The sequence below is a fragment of the Emydura macquarii genome, unplaced genomic scaffold (genome assembly GCF_026122565.2).
Source record: "Emydura macquarii macquarii isolate MOO-44397 ecotype Brisbane River unplaced genomic scaffold, CSIRO-AGI_Emac_v2 contig_2417, whole genome shotgun sequence".
NCBI lineage: Eukaryota > Metazoa > Chordata > Testudines > Chelidae > Emydura > Emydura macquarii.
Genome location: NW_027132554.1, coordinates 476945 through 492934, shown reverse-complemented (window position 1 = coordinate 492934; position 15990 = coordinate 476945). Strand labels below are relative to the sequence as shown.

General features: G+C 58.7%; 1 protein-coding gene across 2 annotated transcripts in view; it reads left to right on the top strand.

Annotated features, from left to right (window-relative positions):
- Nucleotides 1–15990, top strand: part of ABCA2 (ATP binding cassette subfamily A member 2) — a 109144-nt gene that overhangs the window by 76317 nt on the left and 16837 nt on the right. The window contains exons 24-35 of one of the 2 annotated variants that reach the window (XM_067561446.1): nucleotides 13–195; nucleotides 2024–2208; nucleotides 3323–3443; nucleotides 4464–4754; nucleotides 8235–8453; nucleotides 8912–9014; nucleotides 9821–10149; nucleotides 11146–11359; nucleotides 12236–12341; nucleotides 13070–13181; nucleotides 13880–13940; nucleotides 14416–14590. In XM_067561446.1, coding sequence (XP_067417547.1) covers nucleotides 13–195; nucleotides 2024–2208; nucleotides 3323–3443; nucleotides 4464–4754; nucleotides 8235–8453; nucleotides 8912–9014; nucleotides 9821–10149; nucleotides 11146–11359; nucleotides 12236–12341; nucleotides 13070–13181; nucleotides 13880–13940; nucleotides 14416–14590 — 2099 coding nt within the window. The remainder of the gene's footprint in view (nucleotides 1–12; nucleotides 196–2023; nucleotides 2209–3322; nucleotides 3444–4463; nucleotides 4755–8234; nucleotides 8454–8911; nucleotides 9015–9820; nucleotides 10150–11145; nucleotides 11360–12235; nucleotides 12342–13069; nucleotides 13182–13879; nucleotides 13941–14415; nucleotides 14591–15990) is intronic. The other variant, XM_067561445.1, reaches the window with a different exon arrangement.

Genomic DNA, 15990 nt, shown 5'->3' with positions numbered 1-15990 from the left:
CTGGCCTGGCAGGAAGGACCATCCTGCTCTCCACGCACCACATGGACGAGGCTGACCTGCTCGGCGACCGCATCGCCATCATCTCCCATGGCAAGCTCAAGTGCTGCGGCTCCCCGCTTTTCCTCAAGAGCACCTATGGCGACGGCTACAAGCTGACGGTGGTCAAGAAACAGTCCGACTCCAGGAATGGCCCAGGTCTGTACCCGGGCATGTCCCACCCGCGCTAGGGAGCCAGCCACGCAGGTGACTGCTGTCAGCAATGGGCCCCTCCAGTCCATTTTGGGAAACAGCTTAGCTGCTGCGCTCACGTAGACAGGATCAGCCCCTTTCCAGCACCGTTACAGCACGGGAGGTTGAGCTGGTTTTGTCCCGGCTACGCTAGGTGCTGTCAGTAGGGCTGGCCAGAAAACAGCATTCCCCTTTTGTGAAAAAGGTCAGGGCTTTGGCGTTTGTTTTTGCTCCAATGAGGGGCAAAGTGAAGAATTTTCAACTTCTTTTCTTGAAAACACACGAGTGACACCCCCCAGTACAGCCAGTAGACCTGGGCATGGGACGTTCGCCTGGGATGTGCCTGATTCAGTGCAAGGACTGGAACCATGTGGATGCCCCTCACCATCACCACCCAGCTACAGTCCGTCACTTGTGCTCGCTCGCTCTCCACGCGCTCGCCTCTTTTTTTCCAATGAAAACATGTTTTGCTGAATTCCCGACCAGCTGTAATTTTCAGCGCTGGTTGGGGGTGGGGAGGGGTCTGTTTTCCAGTGAAATCTTTAGGGATTTTCCCTTTTGTTCTCTGTGTAAGCAGAGGGCTCTCACCTCAAGGATCCCCTGATCCTCGGCGATGATGGCATGCCTCCACGGGTGGGGAAAGGAAAGGTAGTCCCCCTCGTCCCCATGTGGGAGGCATGGCTGTGAGGCGACTCTCTTAGGGCTATTGCTTTTGGGAAGCTATTTCAATGCCATCGGAGTGGGAGATGGAGAGGGTTTAGAGATGCTACAGTGACACTCATTGATTGTTCCAGGCCATGTATCGAAGCAGCCAGGGTTTCCATCTCTGGGCAGGAGAAACTGACAACTACTGAGCAAAGCCCTTTAATGTGCGCCGGGAGCATTTAGATCAATGGAGCACTCCCTCCTTCTCTGCCCCAAAATGCCTCCTGGCTGACCTGTCTTTGCTTGCGGCCAGGAGGAGGCAGGTCCTGGTTATCTCCCAGTGTCCTGAAACTGTTTGGCCAAAACTGTTGAACCTCTCCTCCTCCCCCCCCAGTGCCTGGGGCTTCCCGTTTTCCCATGGCAATGGAGGGGGCTGCTTTTCGTGGACGGTTTTGATTTTGAGTTGCAAACCTAATTTTCCATGTGGGAGGGGGAAAAAAGTTTCAGTGGCGAATTTCCCAGCAGCCCTGCACAAAATGAAAAGCCCGTGAAATGACCAACCAGGCCAAAGAGGAAGGTCAAAGGCTGCCACTCACAGGTACCTAAAAGCCGTATGTGGGCACCCGAAGAAAAGTGGCACCTGGCGCTCCCGAGAGCCAGCGTGACTTGGCATTTCCGCCCCCTCTCCTCAGCTATCTGCTCCCTGAGGATTAGATGGCTCAGGGGCTCCGTAACATGCTGGCTTCAATCCAGCCCAGGCTGTTGTTACTGCTGGGTGTCCTGCGTGAAGTAAGTTCTGTGATCTCACTTCTCCCCCGGGGGACAGGTGTCTGTGGAATATTGCATCCCTAGGAGCCAGCCCTGATGTTGGGGGTATCTGCAGAGAGGCCAAAAGAAAACTGTGCAATGGGCTGTGGAGGCTAAACTCCCTTTTCAGGCCAGGGGGGTCCCCCAGGGCTGGGCAGTTTGCTTAGTCCATGCCGGGCTGCGCTCCCTGGGGCTGGGAATGCAGCAGGAGAATCTGAAAAAGCAGAGTTTAAAATAAAACCAAAAAGCAGCATCAGCTTTTGGGTCCCAGAAGGTAAAATCCAAGGACTCCTGGACCAGGTTGAGCTGGGTGTGTGAAGTGACCCATCCTCCTCTGTCCTAGACTCGGGGCAGACGCACAGCCCTCCCTCCCACTCCTCCACCAGCCCCTGCTCTGAGCCCCGCGTCTCCCAGTTCATCAAGAAGTATGTGGCCTCCTGCCTGCTGATCTCAGACACCAACACGGAGCTCTCCTACATCCTGCCCAGCGAGGCTGTCAAGAAGGGCTGCTTTGAGAGGCTTTTCCAGGTATCGCCCCTGCGCAAGATGCCGGGCATGGCACGTTGAGGGGAGGCTGCTCAGCGGGTGCTGATGCAGGGCAGGGGAGCACCCCTGGGGCAGAGATGTGGCGGTATGCGGCTTGGCTTTTAGTGTAGAAGAACGGTGGTGTGATGTTTGCTGGCTGCTGATTGTAGGGAGGCCTGAGGGGGGGCTGTGATGGGCACTCGCTGGTGTGTTAGTGGAGGGGTACCTGGGGGGGGATGGGATGGGTGCTCGCTGGTGTGTTAGCGGAGGGGTGCCCCTGGGGGTAGCACTGAATTATTTGTTGGGCTGGGATTTCCCAAGCAGTCTGAGATTTGGGTGCCTCCCTCCTGTAGGCTCGTTTGCAGACCCAGCCCACGCTGTGGTACTTGCCCTTGCATGGGGGCATCTCCCAGTATGTGCTCTCACCCTGCCCAGCGTCCGTGCCCCTCAGGATAGTCTGCCTGCATGCTCTAATTCTCCTAGCTCCCTGTGCCCTCACTTACTGTGCGGCTTCTCCGGCTGACCGCGAGCCTGCACTGCCATGCCAGGCGTCCCCCACCCCAGCAGCACAGAGGAGCCTCTCCGTTTCCCATTGGAGGGGAGCACTGCTCTCTCCAGACTCAGGTTGCTTGGGACGGGTCTGTGGGCTCTCTGCTTTCGGAGAGCTTAGCCTGCAAAAGCCCCCTCGCCCCCTGTGGGCACCGCGTTCGCTCCAGGGCTGCATTCCGGCAGAGGTGGGTGGTGAGTGGCAGGGCGCAGGGGATGCTCACGGTGGGTTTGCAGATCAACCCGAGAGCCTGGCTTCCAGCTGGTGCGAGCCCCGGGGGACGCATTACCGCTGCCACTTCAGGCCTGATCTGCAGTGGCCATGGGTCTGGTATGGCCAAGGCTCGAGCTCCAGAGATCCCTGGTTCAGTCTCTGTCAGCAGTCTCATGGGCAGCCATCAGACCCCCTGCCTTTCGTCATTCGCCCTGCCTGACCATTTGGGGATGGGGCAGTTCTGAAGGTCACCATCATGTGGGAGGGTCTGGACAGGCTGATGAATAGCCAGGAGCTTCTGGGCTGGCTCTTTGCTGTGGTCTCCTTCCCCTCACCCGAGGCGATCCGTTTTTGCAGCATCTAGAGCAGAGCCTGGGTGAGCTGGAGCTGACCAGCTTTGGGCTGATGGACACGACCCTGGAGGAGGTTTTCCTCAAGGTCTCAGAGGAGGACCAGTCCCTGGAGAACAGCGATGTCGGTAAGGACACTGCACGTGCACGGCTTCGTTGGTAAGGGGGGCGGGGTGCGCATGCACATCAGTGCCCAGGTGTGCGGGCATGTGGGGAGGTGGGGATGCCCTGAGTTAGCGGCCTTACATTTAAGCAACCGAGTTTGCTACGTCTCCGCGCTGAGCATGGATCCGTTGCTGGCAGTCTCTGCCCAGGGGAAGCCTACAGAACTGCATCAGTAGAGCTGGGCAGGGCTGGACTAAGTAGTGAATGTTTTAGGGCAGAATGGAGGTGAGATGGCAGAGCTGTGGGGTGCAGGGGGAAGTACAAGAGATGCATTTGTTGCACCAAGCCAGCCGCAGCAAGAGACACCAGCATCATGTTAATGCAGCTGTGACAGGTGCTTCTCACAGCTGATTTGACTGATGCTTTTTCATACACACATCTTGACTGCAACCTTTGCTCCTCTCTGCTTTGCATGGGCCTTAGGGATCCATTGCTGTTTGCCTGAGAGCAGAGGCGTGCCCTTGGGCTGAAGGCAGAGGCACCGTCTCCAAATGTAGCGTGGAACGATGCATGCTCATTGCTTGCCACGCTCCACCCCAGCAGTGGCTGCATTTTGGTGCTGTGGCTTGTTCTTCAGTGTGAGGCTTGCAAAGCACTTTGGGATCCTGGGAGATGAAAGGCCCTGTATCAGTGTGAAATATTGCTAGGGTGTGGCAGGGCCTGTCCCTGCCCTGGCCAGCACTGAGAGGGGAATTGGGGTGCTCATTATACCAGGGCATTCCCTGAACTGCTACGGTGGGATCCTAATGTGCTGGGGTTGTAGGGTATTATAGAAGAGCCCTTCCTCCCCACCATGCCTGGTCCTTGGTATCTTGGTGGCTAGTGAAGGCAACACAGCCAGTCCCAGCTGGTGTCTCTAAGGAAACCAAGCTGCTGTTTTCCTGCTGGAGAGTGAGTGAAATGCCCTAGGAGAGCTGTTCCCTGGGGGACTTTCCCCCTGTACCTGTGCCATGCAAACCTCACCGGCTCCCTTCTCCTTCCAGACATGAAGGAGTCCAAGAAGGATGCCCTGCAGCCACCGGCTCCCCAGGTGGGCCTGAAGCCTGAGGCCAACGGGGAGCCCCATCCTGACGTGGAGGCACCCGAGAAGCCGGAGGTGGAGCTCGGCAACCTCGTGGCCTGCTCCAACCTGGCTCAGTCACAGGCGTCCCTGCGCTCGGCTTCCTCTGTGGGCTCCGTGCGGGGCGATGAAGGTGGGGCTTATTCGGAGTTCTATGGGGATTACTCTCCGTTGTTTGATAATCTGCAGGATCCTGATAACGTCAGTCTGCAAGGTTTGTAACACGCCGCATGGCAGGGCCTTGAATTTGCTAGCAGGGGGGGTGCTGTGTCCCGGCTCCACGCTCAGCTGTCACCGGGGCCGGGGGAAGTGGGGGCTGCCACCGGCTCTGACCAGACCTATCCGTTCTTCCGTGGCTGGGGTAGAGCTCCTTTCTCCTCCCCCAATGAGAGGGATGGCTCACGGGGGCCCTGTTAGACCGCTCACGCCCCGGGCGCTGCTGCGCCTGGTCAGATGAACTCCAGCTGGGCATCTCAATCCTTCCCATCCTGACACACACACACACACACACCCCGTTACAGCAGAAGAATAGGTGTAAAGAAAGGGAGGGAGTGAGGGCAGTCCCCTGAAACTTGGCAGTGAGTCCCCAGGAGTCAGGCCCCACGGGTGGGAAGCCATGAGCCAGTGCGCCACAGGGAGTTCTGGCCAGGTCAGCTGAGATCTTGCGGGGTTCTCTCGGGCCGGCAGTGAGTACTCGGTGAGTACTCGGTTGATCGTGTACCTAGATCACAGCTAGCGTCTAGCAGCGTCCTTTGTTGCACTTGGACGCATCCCTTTGCCTGGGGGGGGCCAGGGGGTCGCGCTGGCTGAATTAATCATTGCAACCCCCAGTCCTTTTGGTTTGCAAAGCAACGGTGCTCTCCAAAGCCATTTGCTTTTCGGGAGCAAGTGCCGAATATCTGGTGCACATGCCTTCGGTCTCCCCGGCTCCTCTTGGCTGTTGGCGCTGTGCGATCAGTCACCTGAATGGCAGGCTGTTTTCTGCTGCTCCCTGACTGGCCGACCGAGACTTTAACTGGGAGAATGGCAAACCTGGAATAGCAAATGATGCACTTTACAGGACAAAGGTTTGTGTTGAAATCAGTGACATGTTTCCAGGAACCCCCAAGAGTCCCCCTTCCCTCCCCTCAAGGTATTTGAATAGTAAAAAATACAATCCACAAATAGCAGCAACCCAGTGGCTGGCCCCCTTTTTATTCACAGTTCCTCTTTTGGGTTGTTCTACCTGCTCTGATCAGGGGTCATTTGGAGACATGTTTTTTTTCTCGTCTCCTGATGCACCAGGGATCCCACTGCTGAGCGCCATGGCTGCATTTGGGCCAACTCTGGAGACAGAGCAGGGAGCCTAATACAAATCTCCCCTGATATCCCAGAATCCCGGCACCGAGACCCCAGCAGGATCGCAAACTCCAGTCAAAATTGCAGACCAAGCCAGTTCCCCACTTTGGTCGATCTCCCAACAGTCAAACTCCTGACGAGTTGATTAGGAAATGGGGGATGGGTGCCTGTGCAAATTTCAACAAAAGTGAGGGGGAAATTGCTTTTGTCAAAATTTTTCATAGGAAATTTTGAATTTTCAGCAACAAACCGAGAACCGAAATATTTTGATTCTGGGATGGTGCTGCAGTGCCTCATGGGGGTTGTAGTTCATGTGCCTGAAGCTCCCATTGTCCTCTATAAGCAAGACTCCCTGGCTGGACTACAACTCCCATGATGCACCACGGATCTCCCTGCAACGCAGTGCATCAAGGGAAATGAGGTCTGGCTGAGGAACCTGGCCTGTAGAAGAGAACTGAAGCATGATGAGGTGTAAACATAAGAGCTGCCATACTGGGTCAGACCATAGGCCATATTGCCCAGTGTCTTGTCTCCGACCGTGGCTCATGCCAAAGCTTCAGGGAGAGGGTAGATAACAGGGCGATTCTGGATAGATCCACCCCCGTCTTCCCCTCCCGGCTTCTGGCAATCATGATTTAGGGACACCCCGAGCATGGGGTTGCATCCCTAATCATCTTGACCAATAGCCCTGATGGACCTATCCTCCAGGAACTTATCCAGGTCTTTTTTTCAGCCCACTTATGCTTTTGGCCTTCGCAATATCCCATGGCAATGAGTTCCACAGGTTAATTGTGCATTGTGTGACAAGTACTTCCTCTTGTTTGCATTAAATCTGCTGCCTGGTAATTTCATCTGGCGACCCCTGGTTTTTGTATTCTGGCACCTGAACTACAGCTCCCCTGAGGCACTACAGTGGCATTTCACAATTGACACATTTCAGTTTTTGGATGGAAAGCAGGCACTCTTCACCAAAAAATATTGTTTTATCAAAAACCCAGTTTTCCATCAAAAAACAGTTGCGGTGGGAAATTCCCGACCCACCTTACAGCTTTCCCAGGCCCTCTCACCTCCCCTGCTGGCATCTGTCAGGGGCGTCGCCTGAGTGAGACCTTCATGGGAGGAACGTGACTCTTCCTCGCCTCCCGAGTGGAGCAGGAGATTGGGGGAAGCACTGAGGCAGGTGGGCACAGACGTGGGGCACGGGAGCCGTGATGTGGTGTTGGCAGGATTTTGACCTTGGTGGGTCAGGACTTTTTTTAGAAGGGCCCCATCTGCCCCAGGTTACTCGATCTCTGTATGGCTGGCAAAATAAACCTCCTTTGTTACAGAATCAAAGTGGTTGAACCAAGGGAAAATAATCTCCTTTGTATTATCCTCTTGGCCCCCTAAGAAAAACTGAGCCGCCAGCGTGGTTTAAAACCAAAGCTCCTTTCCCCTGGTCTGAGCCCTCCTACCTCCGGATTCTCGTGGAGGGTCCCTGAGCAGACGTCCCCAGGGCTGCAGCTCTGGAACGAAGTTGCAGCCTCACCCTGCTCTACCGTTGTGTTACAGGGGATCTAGTGCGAGCTAGTTGTTTAATGGTTCGAGCAGGTGAGCTGGGTGTCGTGGCCCTGAACTCTGCTCCTGGCTCTTGCGCTGCCTGCCTGTGTGACCTGGGGCAAGTCACGTAGCTTCTCTGGGCCCAGGTTTCCCCCGGTGGAAATGGGGGCTGGCAGTACATCGTTGGGCTGCTCCATGGAGAGGTGCGATTGCAGTGTCATGGGTGCTGTGAAATACCCTCTCCTGTCTCCTGCGCAGAGAAGAAATAATGCCCCTGCCTGGTCTCTGTTCATGTGGGTGCAGCTCTCCTCTGGGTGCTGCCCTTTGTCCCTTTGGGGTTGGGGGGTGTTGTCAGGCCCATACAAATGTAGGGACAGCTCTGTTAACCCGCTGAAACTGCAAGCATGGAACCGGCTTATGGGTTACGTGAGTTTAGAAAACAGAGTCCGACACCAGCCCCCACTCGCTGGCGTGGCCAGCTCTGAGTCGAGGGCTCTGCATTTCCACATGCAGCCCTGATGTCCATGCTAGCTGCAGCCCTCCAGAGACCAGCCCTGCCCTGGGGAGGGGCCCAGCATCCCTCCTCCTTTCCCCGGGCACTGCCTCCCGGGAGAGCGCCACGCCTTGTGCCAGGGCTGTATGGAGAGCCACGTCCTGTGTCATGGGCCACGCCAGCACCTGGGCTCCGCATTCATACATGCGCACCGGTTCCTGGCTGAGTCCTGGGGGGGCTGAGGAAGGAGCGTGAGGGCCTCTGAGTGCGCCTGAACCCCTCCGTGCGTCTCTTCCCGCTCCCCGTCGCTTTCCCCTGCTCCAGACCAAGAGGCCGATGCTGAGGCTGCAGACCAGGGCTTGGCGGGACAGGGCAGCTTTAAGCTGGAGGGCTCCTGGCTCAAGCTGCGCCAGTTCCACGGGCTGATCGTCAAACGCTTCCACTGCGCCAAGCGCAACACCAAGGCCCTCTTCTCGCAGATCCTGCTGCCCGCCTTCTTCGTCTGCGTGGCCATGACCGTGGCGCTCTCCGTGCCCGAAATAGGTGCGTACGGGCGCTGGCCCCCGCTGGGGAGGGGCGGTCGCTCCTTCTTCCCTCCCACGCCCGGCTCCTGTGTCGCCTCTTCATAGAATATTAGAGTTGGAAGGGACCTCAAGAGATCATCGAGTCCAACCCCCTGCTCAGAGCAGGACAAACTAGAGGTGTGCTCCCCTGGGGACACTGGCGCCTCTGCCTGTCTCCTGGCAGCCCTGCACGTGTGCGGCACATAGCCTGTGCCTGGTTCCGGGCCACCCACCAGCGACCCGAGCAGTCCTGGGTGTGGATGGGGATCAGGGCCGGACTAGCTAGAAGTCACTCAGTAAATCTGGAATGTGGGGGACACATGGGCCATTCCCTGGGGTCACCGGGGTTGGCCTTCCAGCCTATAATGGGGAGGGGGTGGGGTGTCCGTCACCCCCCGGCAGGCAGGCTGCTCAGCATGCCCCTTCTTGTCTCCCCAGGTGACCTGCCGCCTCTGATCCTCTCGCCGTCCCAGTATCACAACTACACCCAGCCCAAAGGCAACTTCATCCCCTATGCCAACGAGGAGCGGCGCGAATACCGGTGAGAGGCCTGGCGCTGTCCGGGAGCAGCGTGCTAGGCCCCTTTCCGGCTCCCCACGCCGGCAGGAGGATTCGGCCACGCTGCCACGACGCCAATCTCTCCTGCCGCGGCTCGCCGCAGGGTGCCCCGCAGTGACTGTGCCGCCTCCGCATGGGATCCTAGGAGCTGTGGGGAGCCAGGGCAGTGCTTGTGGCACCGGGTCGTTGTTCTGAGCCTGGCGCTGGAGAACAGCTCGGAATTGCACCCTGATCCCCTCTCGATTTCAGGGACGGCGCAGCGCCAGCTTCATCCGCACCGTGCCTGCCCAGGAGGCTGCCCCATTAGCAGCGAGGGTGCAGGGCTCTGTAGGGCCAGCTCAGCCCGTGACCTGCCCACCACGTGGCTGAGTGGTACCTAGAGAGAGTTCTGTGATGTGCCCAGCTGTTCCCTAGGGACAGCTCATTCCCCTCAGCTGTGGGCGGTTGAGGCCTGTCAGTGGCGCCTGGCCTGGCCTGGATTTGAGTCCGTGACCTGCCAGTGAAAGCCCTCTAGCCCGTGCCCTGTGCCATCCAGTCCCCTTCAGCCTCCCAGCCCGAGTGCAGGCTCCATGGCCCCGGGTTGGCAGGCACTGCAGTGCTGGGACTCGGCACCGGCCGAGCCCCTGAAGCCCAGGGGTGTCCGGCCCCTCCTAGAATATCACTTCAGGAGGCAGGCCTGCAAGCAAGGGGGTTTCTCAGGCCGGTACTAGGGAGCGTGACTGGCCCAGAGGAGCTGTGGCCAGGTCCCCCACTCTCTAAGCCTTTCTCAGCCGCTTTCCCTCTCCACAGCATAAAGCTGTCACCAGATGCCAGCCCGCAGCAGATTGTCAACACCTTCCACCTGCCCTCCGGGGTGGGGGCCACCTGTGTGCTGAAGACGGCGTTCAACAGCACCCTGGACCAGCTGGTGCAGACCCTGAACCTCAACAGCAACGAGTCCAAGATGCTGGCGGCCAAGTACTTCGACGCCATGTGCGTCGATTCCTTCACCCAGGGCCTGCCGCTCTCCAACTTCGTGCCCCCGCCCCCGTCCCCCGCCCCCTCTGACTACCCCGTCTCCATGGACGATGATGTGCTGCACGCCTGGAACTCCACCACGTACCCCTCTGCCATCAAGGGTAACGTCTGGCCTGGCGGGAGTCGGGGGGACGGGACGTCCAGCCAAGCAACACGTTCCCTGCCCGGCCGGCGGCAGTGGTGCAGGGATTAGAACCTGGGTCTCTGGCGTTGCCATTGAGCCCACAGAGTAGGACTTTTTGTTCCAGCCAGTGTGGGTTTGTCTGGGACTTTCCCGTAATGCCTTTCAAAGTAACCTTGCCAGGAATGGGCAGAGCTTTACTGGGCACATAGGATTTAGGAACATGGGAAATGCCAGGCTGGGTCAAACATGAGGACTGTCTAGTCCATAGTCCTGTCTCTGTCAGTGGCTGAAACCAGCTGCTTCAGACTACAAGAACCCCGCAGTAGCAGATGTGGGATAATCTGTGCCCCACATAGGTCGTCTCCTCATCTCAAATAGTTAGAGATCAGCTCGAACCCTGAAGCACGACGTTTAATATCCATTCCAAAGTATTTGTTAGCATAACTCAGAGCTCCGGGTGTTCTTGCTTTCTGTATAAGTGCCCGGTTCCTTTTTTGAATCCTGTTAAGTTCTCGGCCTTGATGATTTCTTGTGGCAGTGAGTTCCACAGGCGAATCGTGCATTGTGTGGAAAAACTATTTCCTTGTGTTGGTTTTAAATTTGCGACCTTTCACTTCTATTGGCCGCCCCCTTGTCCTTATGCTGTGAGGCAGAGATAACAGAAGCTCCAAAGCGCTCTTCTCGAGACGGTTCTTTATTTGATATACTTGTATCGTGTCTCCTGCTGTTCATCTCCTGTCTAAGTTTTTTCAGTCTCTCATATGCCCCTGTTCATTCTCCTCGCCCCCCTCTGAACACCCTGTAGTTCATTTGCACCCAGGAGTCACTTTAAGAGGATGAATGATGGGGGCACCTCAAAGGGCAGCGATTCAGTCCCATTGAGCACTTGGGAGCTCATCTGTGCCCCTCACCCAGACGCACAGAGCGAGAACAAGCACTACTGAGGGTCACCTCTCTCCTCTTGTCTCCTCAGAGACCGTCACCTTGGCCCCATCCCTGCCCCGCATCATCCACGAGCCCATCAAATGCACCTGCTCCATGCAGGGGACGGGCTTCTCCTGCCCCAGCGGCGTAGGAGGCCACCCGCCCCAGATGAAGGTGGTGACGGGGGACATCCTGGCGGACATCACGGGACGCAACGTCTCGGAGTACCTGCTCTACACGTCGGACCGCTTCCGGCTGCACAGGTGAGGGGGCAGCGGCTGGCACTTCTGCTCCTCCGCGTGGAGGTGTCTCAGTGTGTGGGGGAGTGTCCCAGCCAGGGACTGAGGCAAGGAGCGCTAAGTCTGGAACAGCTTCTCCTGCCAGGACCCGGGGCGCCAAGGTGAGGCAGGAGGACAGCGGGTAGACAGCAGCAAGGGAGTGGGTAGACAGCAGAGAGGGGTGAAAGTCCATCTCTCTGTGGTAGCGTTGGCCCTGTGACCTGCTGCAGCAGCCGCTCACTGAGCCTGGCTCAAGGCACAGCGCGAGCCCACGGCCGGGAAAACCCGGGCCCTCAGCACGACGGGGCAGTGGAGGGGACTGTCCTCCCCGCTCTGTCAGGAACGTCGGCGTTATCGGAGATTTCCCTCAGGAGGCTGCGTGGCCGACCTCCCGCCCGGTGCAGTGGCCACAGCTGCTCTGGGCAGGGACCAACTGAGGGGAAACTTGGCCCTCAAGGCTCTTGGGTGAAGTTGGCTCCTTCTCCAAATCCTGGGCAGGCCCGCTCGGTAACGCTAGCCCCGATGCCTCGCCGTGGACCGGAGGAGGGAGAAAGACCCCTGGCGCTCACTGGAAACCTCTGGCCGAGGCCAAGGCCCGGCTCTGAAGGCAGGGAGGGGCACAGCGGGCTCTCAGGGACTGGGTGGCAGCGGGTGGCTGGGAGGTGTTTTGTTTTAGCAGCTCGTAGGTCGGACGTGGTGCTCATTCTCCTGCCCTCACTGGGATTCCCCCCTCCCCCCCCCGGGAGCCCTATTTCAGGGGTGGCTCAGGTCCCATTCTTGGAGCTGCCCATCTTTCCTCCGTGTCGCCTGGGCTGAAACAAGGTAACCGCCGCCTTTCCTTTGCATCCCCTTCTGCCGTAGGTATGGAGCGATCACCGTGGGCAACGTCCAGAAATCCATCCCGGCATCCTTTGGCACCCAGGCCCCTCCCATGGTGCGCAAGATCGCGGTCAGGAGAACAGCCCAGGTAGGGGGCACCAAGCCCGTCCCTCACGCTGCGAGAGAGGGAAGGTCTTGTCCCTGTTGCCAACCCCATCCTGCTGAGTCCCCATAAATACCCACCCTCCTTCCAGAGTCCCAGTGCAGGGGTCCCGGAGCAAGAGGGACGTACAGACTTCCCAACACGCTCTTGGGAAGGGGGAAAAGGTCAGATCTTGTTCCAGGACCCCTCTGAATTGAGCTTGTTTGCTAGAGGACCGGTGTCCCCGCACAATCACCCCACGGACGCCTGTCCTGCTGTGGGGTGGGCAGAGGGCAGAGGTCTCTGGTGGCCCTCAGCAGCGCTCAGTAGCTTGCTGCTAGTTGGAGGTGGTCACGGTTGTCAGCCGTGCAGGCCCTTGACTAGACGGCAGCAATCCCACGCCTGGGGCGGCTCTCGAATGACAGCTGCCATGGGCTGACGGAGGAGGCAGATGGATGATGCTGCTCCCTCCCAGCCACGACGCAGCAATGACGTCCCCCATCTCGATCAGGCACTGACTGAGGGCGGCTTTTGGGAGGGAGGCGGCTGACCCCAGAGGGTCCCACATAGGGACCGTGCGTCCCTGCGCCAGGCCTTGCAGGATGGACCTGGCGCCAGCTCTCTCTCGCTGCCAGCTGCTCTGCATCCCCCGGCCTCCCTCAGCCCCTCCTGGAGCAGGGCGCCCCCCTGGCGCCCCCAGAGCTGAGTATGCGTCTCCGCTGTGCCCTCTCCAGGTCTTCTACAACAACAAGGGGTACCACAGTATGCCCACCTACCTGAACGCGCTGAACAACGCCATCCTGCGTGCCAACCTGCCCAAGGGCCGAGGGAACCCCGCCGCCTACGGTGAGCTGGGCGAGCCGAGCCGGGGACTCTGACCTGGCGAGCAAGACGTTTGTCTCCCTGAGGAGAATCGATGGGATGGAAACCCCTCTGCGACAGCGCCCTCCTGTGCCGGTGCAGAATCCGGCCATGGCCTGATGGAGCGGGAGGTGGAAATGTCTCTAGGAGGGAGGCTGGTGACTGAGACGGCGGGTGTGAAGCAAGATACTGGGCTAAACAGACTCTGATCTGGCTGCTCCTGTGTGGCTGGGGGTTGGGTTTGAAAACCCGTGTGTGTCGGAAGGGTTTGGGGTCTAGTGGTTAGAGCAGGGGATTGGAGTCAGGTCTCTCGGTGGCAGAGGCAGGATTAGACCTTAAATGACCGTGGGCAAGTCCCTTCACCTCTGTGTGGTGCCGCGGATGCACCTTTGAAATGGGAACGGCTCCGCCTTCACCAGGCTGACGTGTGGCCTCCTCGTTCATGTCTGCACGGTGCTTTGAGCACCTCCCGTGAAAGGTGCTGGGGGGGGGGGGGTTGTCTCTGGGTAACTCGACTCCTTGCGCTCTGCAGCGGGCAAGGGGCATCCATTCTGCCCCCCTCACGGGGTGCTGCGTTGCTGTTAAGGCCCAGCCGGTGGTGGGCTGCTAATGCATGGCAGTGGGGGCGTGCGGGACTGTTCTAGGCCGACTCTCTCACTGTTTCCTGGCCTGTTCTGCTGCAGGTATCACCGTGACCAACCATCCCATGAACAAGACGAGCGCCAGCCTCTCCCTGGATTACCTGTGTGTACCGATGGGCTCGAGGGTGATGTGAACGCGCCTGGCTGGGGGGGAAGGCGTTTGTCAGGGAGGATAAGGGATGGAGCCGCCCCTGGGTTTTCAAAAGGCAAAGGTCGCAGGGCCCGGGAGGGGAGAGGCTGGCCCAGCCATTCCCACCCCCCGGCGAGAAGCTGAGAGGAGAGAAATCCTGGCGATCCTGAAAAACAAAGTCCCCAAAGCCCAGATCCACAAAGGCGTGTAGGCTGCTGTTTCCATGTAGGAATGCCCCGCTGAGCCTTGCAGTATGCGGGGTACCTCGGGGGACAGTTCTCCCTTCTGAGGGGCTTATGGGAGCCGTGCTGTGCCCCCGCACAGTGTGATGCTAGCCACGCCTTACTGGTGGGGTGGCTAGCACTGGCCACCTCTCTCTGGGCAAGATGCATCCCTCTCTGCTCCCCTCCCCCTCACTCCCGTTTCCGCCCCTCTTCCTCCGCCGCAGCCTCCAAGGCACGGACGTGGTCATCGCCATCTTCATCATCGTGGCCATGTCCTTCGTGCCGGCCAGCTTCGTGGTGTTCCTGGTGGCGGAGAAGGCCACCAAAGCCAAGCACCTGCAGTTCGTGAGCGGCTGCGACCCGGTGATCTACTGGCTGGCCAACTATGTCTGGGACATGGTAAGAGCCGAGAAGAGCACAGAGCTGTGTAGCGAAGGAGCCAGTGGGCGGGGGATGCCTGAGCTGGGGTTCTCATGATGAGCTGATTCTATGTGGTGTCCCAGAGAAAAGCATCCATCCAGCCCTGCATGTGCAGGTCCTTGGAGCGGTTATCCATCCACGGGAAGGTCCTTAGCACAGAGACTCTCCCAGCACCGGAGCTTCTCCTTCCCCAGCTCCAGTTAGCAGACAGCCCTGCGTCCCAGAAAGGTCTGCAGGGCACTTCCCACCCAGCTGGTGAGGGCTGCTGCAGCATTTACTCCTGGGGCTTTGGCCGGGACCTTGTCTGGTCCCTGGGGTTTGCTTGTCATGTGGCATCTTGCTTTCCCTCACCTCTGCTGTGCTCTCCTCACTCATGGTACGACTGCATCCTGCCCTGCTGCCCCTGTGCAGGATCTCCTCAAGGACTGCCAGGCGTCGGTCCTGGGGAATGCACAGCCAGGCCGGCTATTGTGAGGTTGCTGTGGAGGGGACGGGGTTTGGCTGCGTGTCCCATGTGGGTCTGTGTGGTGCACGGGGAGCACAGGAGGGGCAATGGGTGCAGTGTGGGAGACACTCGTGTCTTCTCAGATTTTTCCTGAGCCACGTCCTTTAACACAGTGAGTTCCTCGTTCAGCCTTTCCACGTCCACCCAGGCCTCGAGCGAGGGCTGGGGCAGTGCTCAGGATTTGCTCGGCCGCTTCCTCTCGCCCGTTCCCATTTCTCTGGAGGGGAGTTTGGAGCGTGTGATGGACGTGGCGATCGGCTGGAACAAGCCGCAAAACGCTTCCACTTCCTGTTTTCACTGAAACTTCGCTGGGGAATAGGCCCATTTTGGATTCCCAAAAACGTTGTGCAGAACTGGCCCATTGGGCACTGGCAATGAAATGTGCTAGCGGGCCAGTTCCACGGCAACCATTTCACTTGCCTCGAGGCTGGGGCAGCGGCAGTCGCTCTGTGTGAGCTGGTCTCGCTCTGGAACCCAGCCCCCGGTTCTGCAGTGTCTGAGCGTCTTTGGAAAATACATAACAATACCTCTTTCTCCATCGCTCTCCTTTTCAGCCTGCCCAGCCTGCAGGAGAACTAGCTTCCTTGGCGGGTGGGGTTACTGGGGGGTGACTTACCCGCAGGAGAGGTTGGTTTTGGAGCACGGTGGGACCCAAACTCCTTCTTCTCGCCTTTGGGAGCGAATTCCATCGTCTGGGTCTTTGCACTGCAGGTGCTTTGCCAGTGTCGCCGGACCAGCAGAGCCCCCTCGTGTGGCCGGCAGCGGATGCTGGCAGGAGATGTTTGTCAGCATGGTGACACCACCTCCCCCACAGCGAAGCAGGCAGGAGCCCTGGTCTGTCAGCACAGCTGTGTGCGCACTGGGGGTTTGCCAG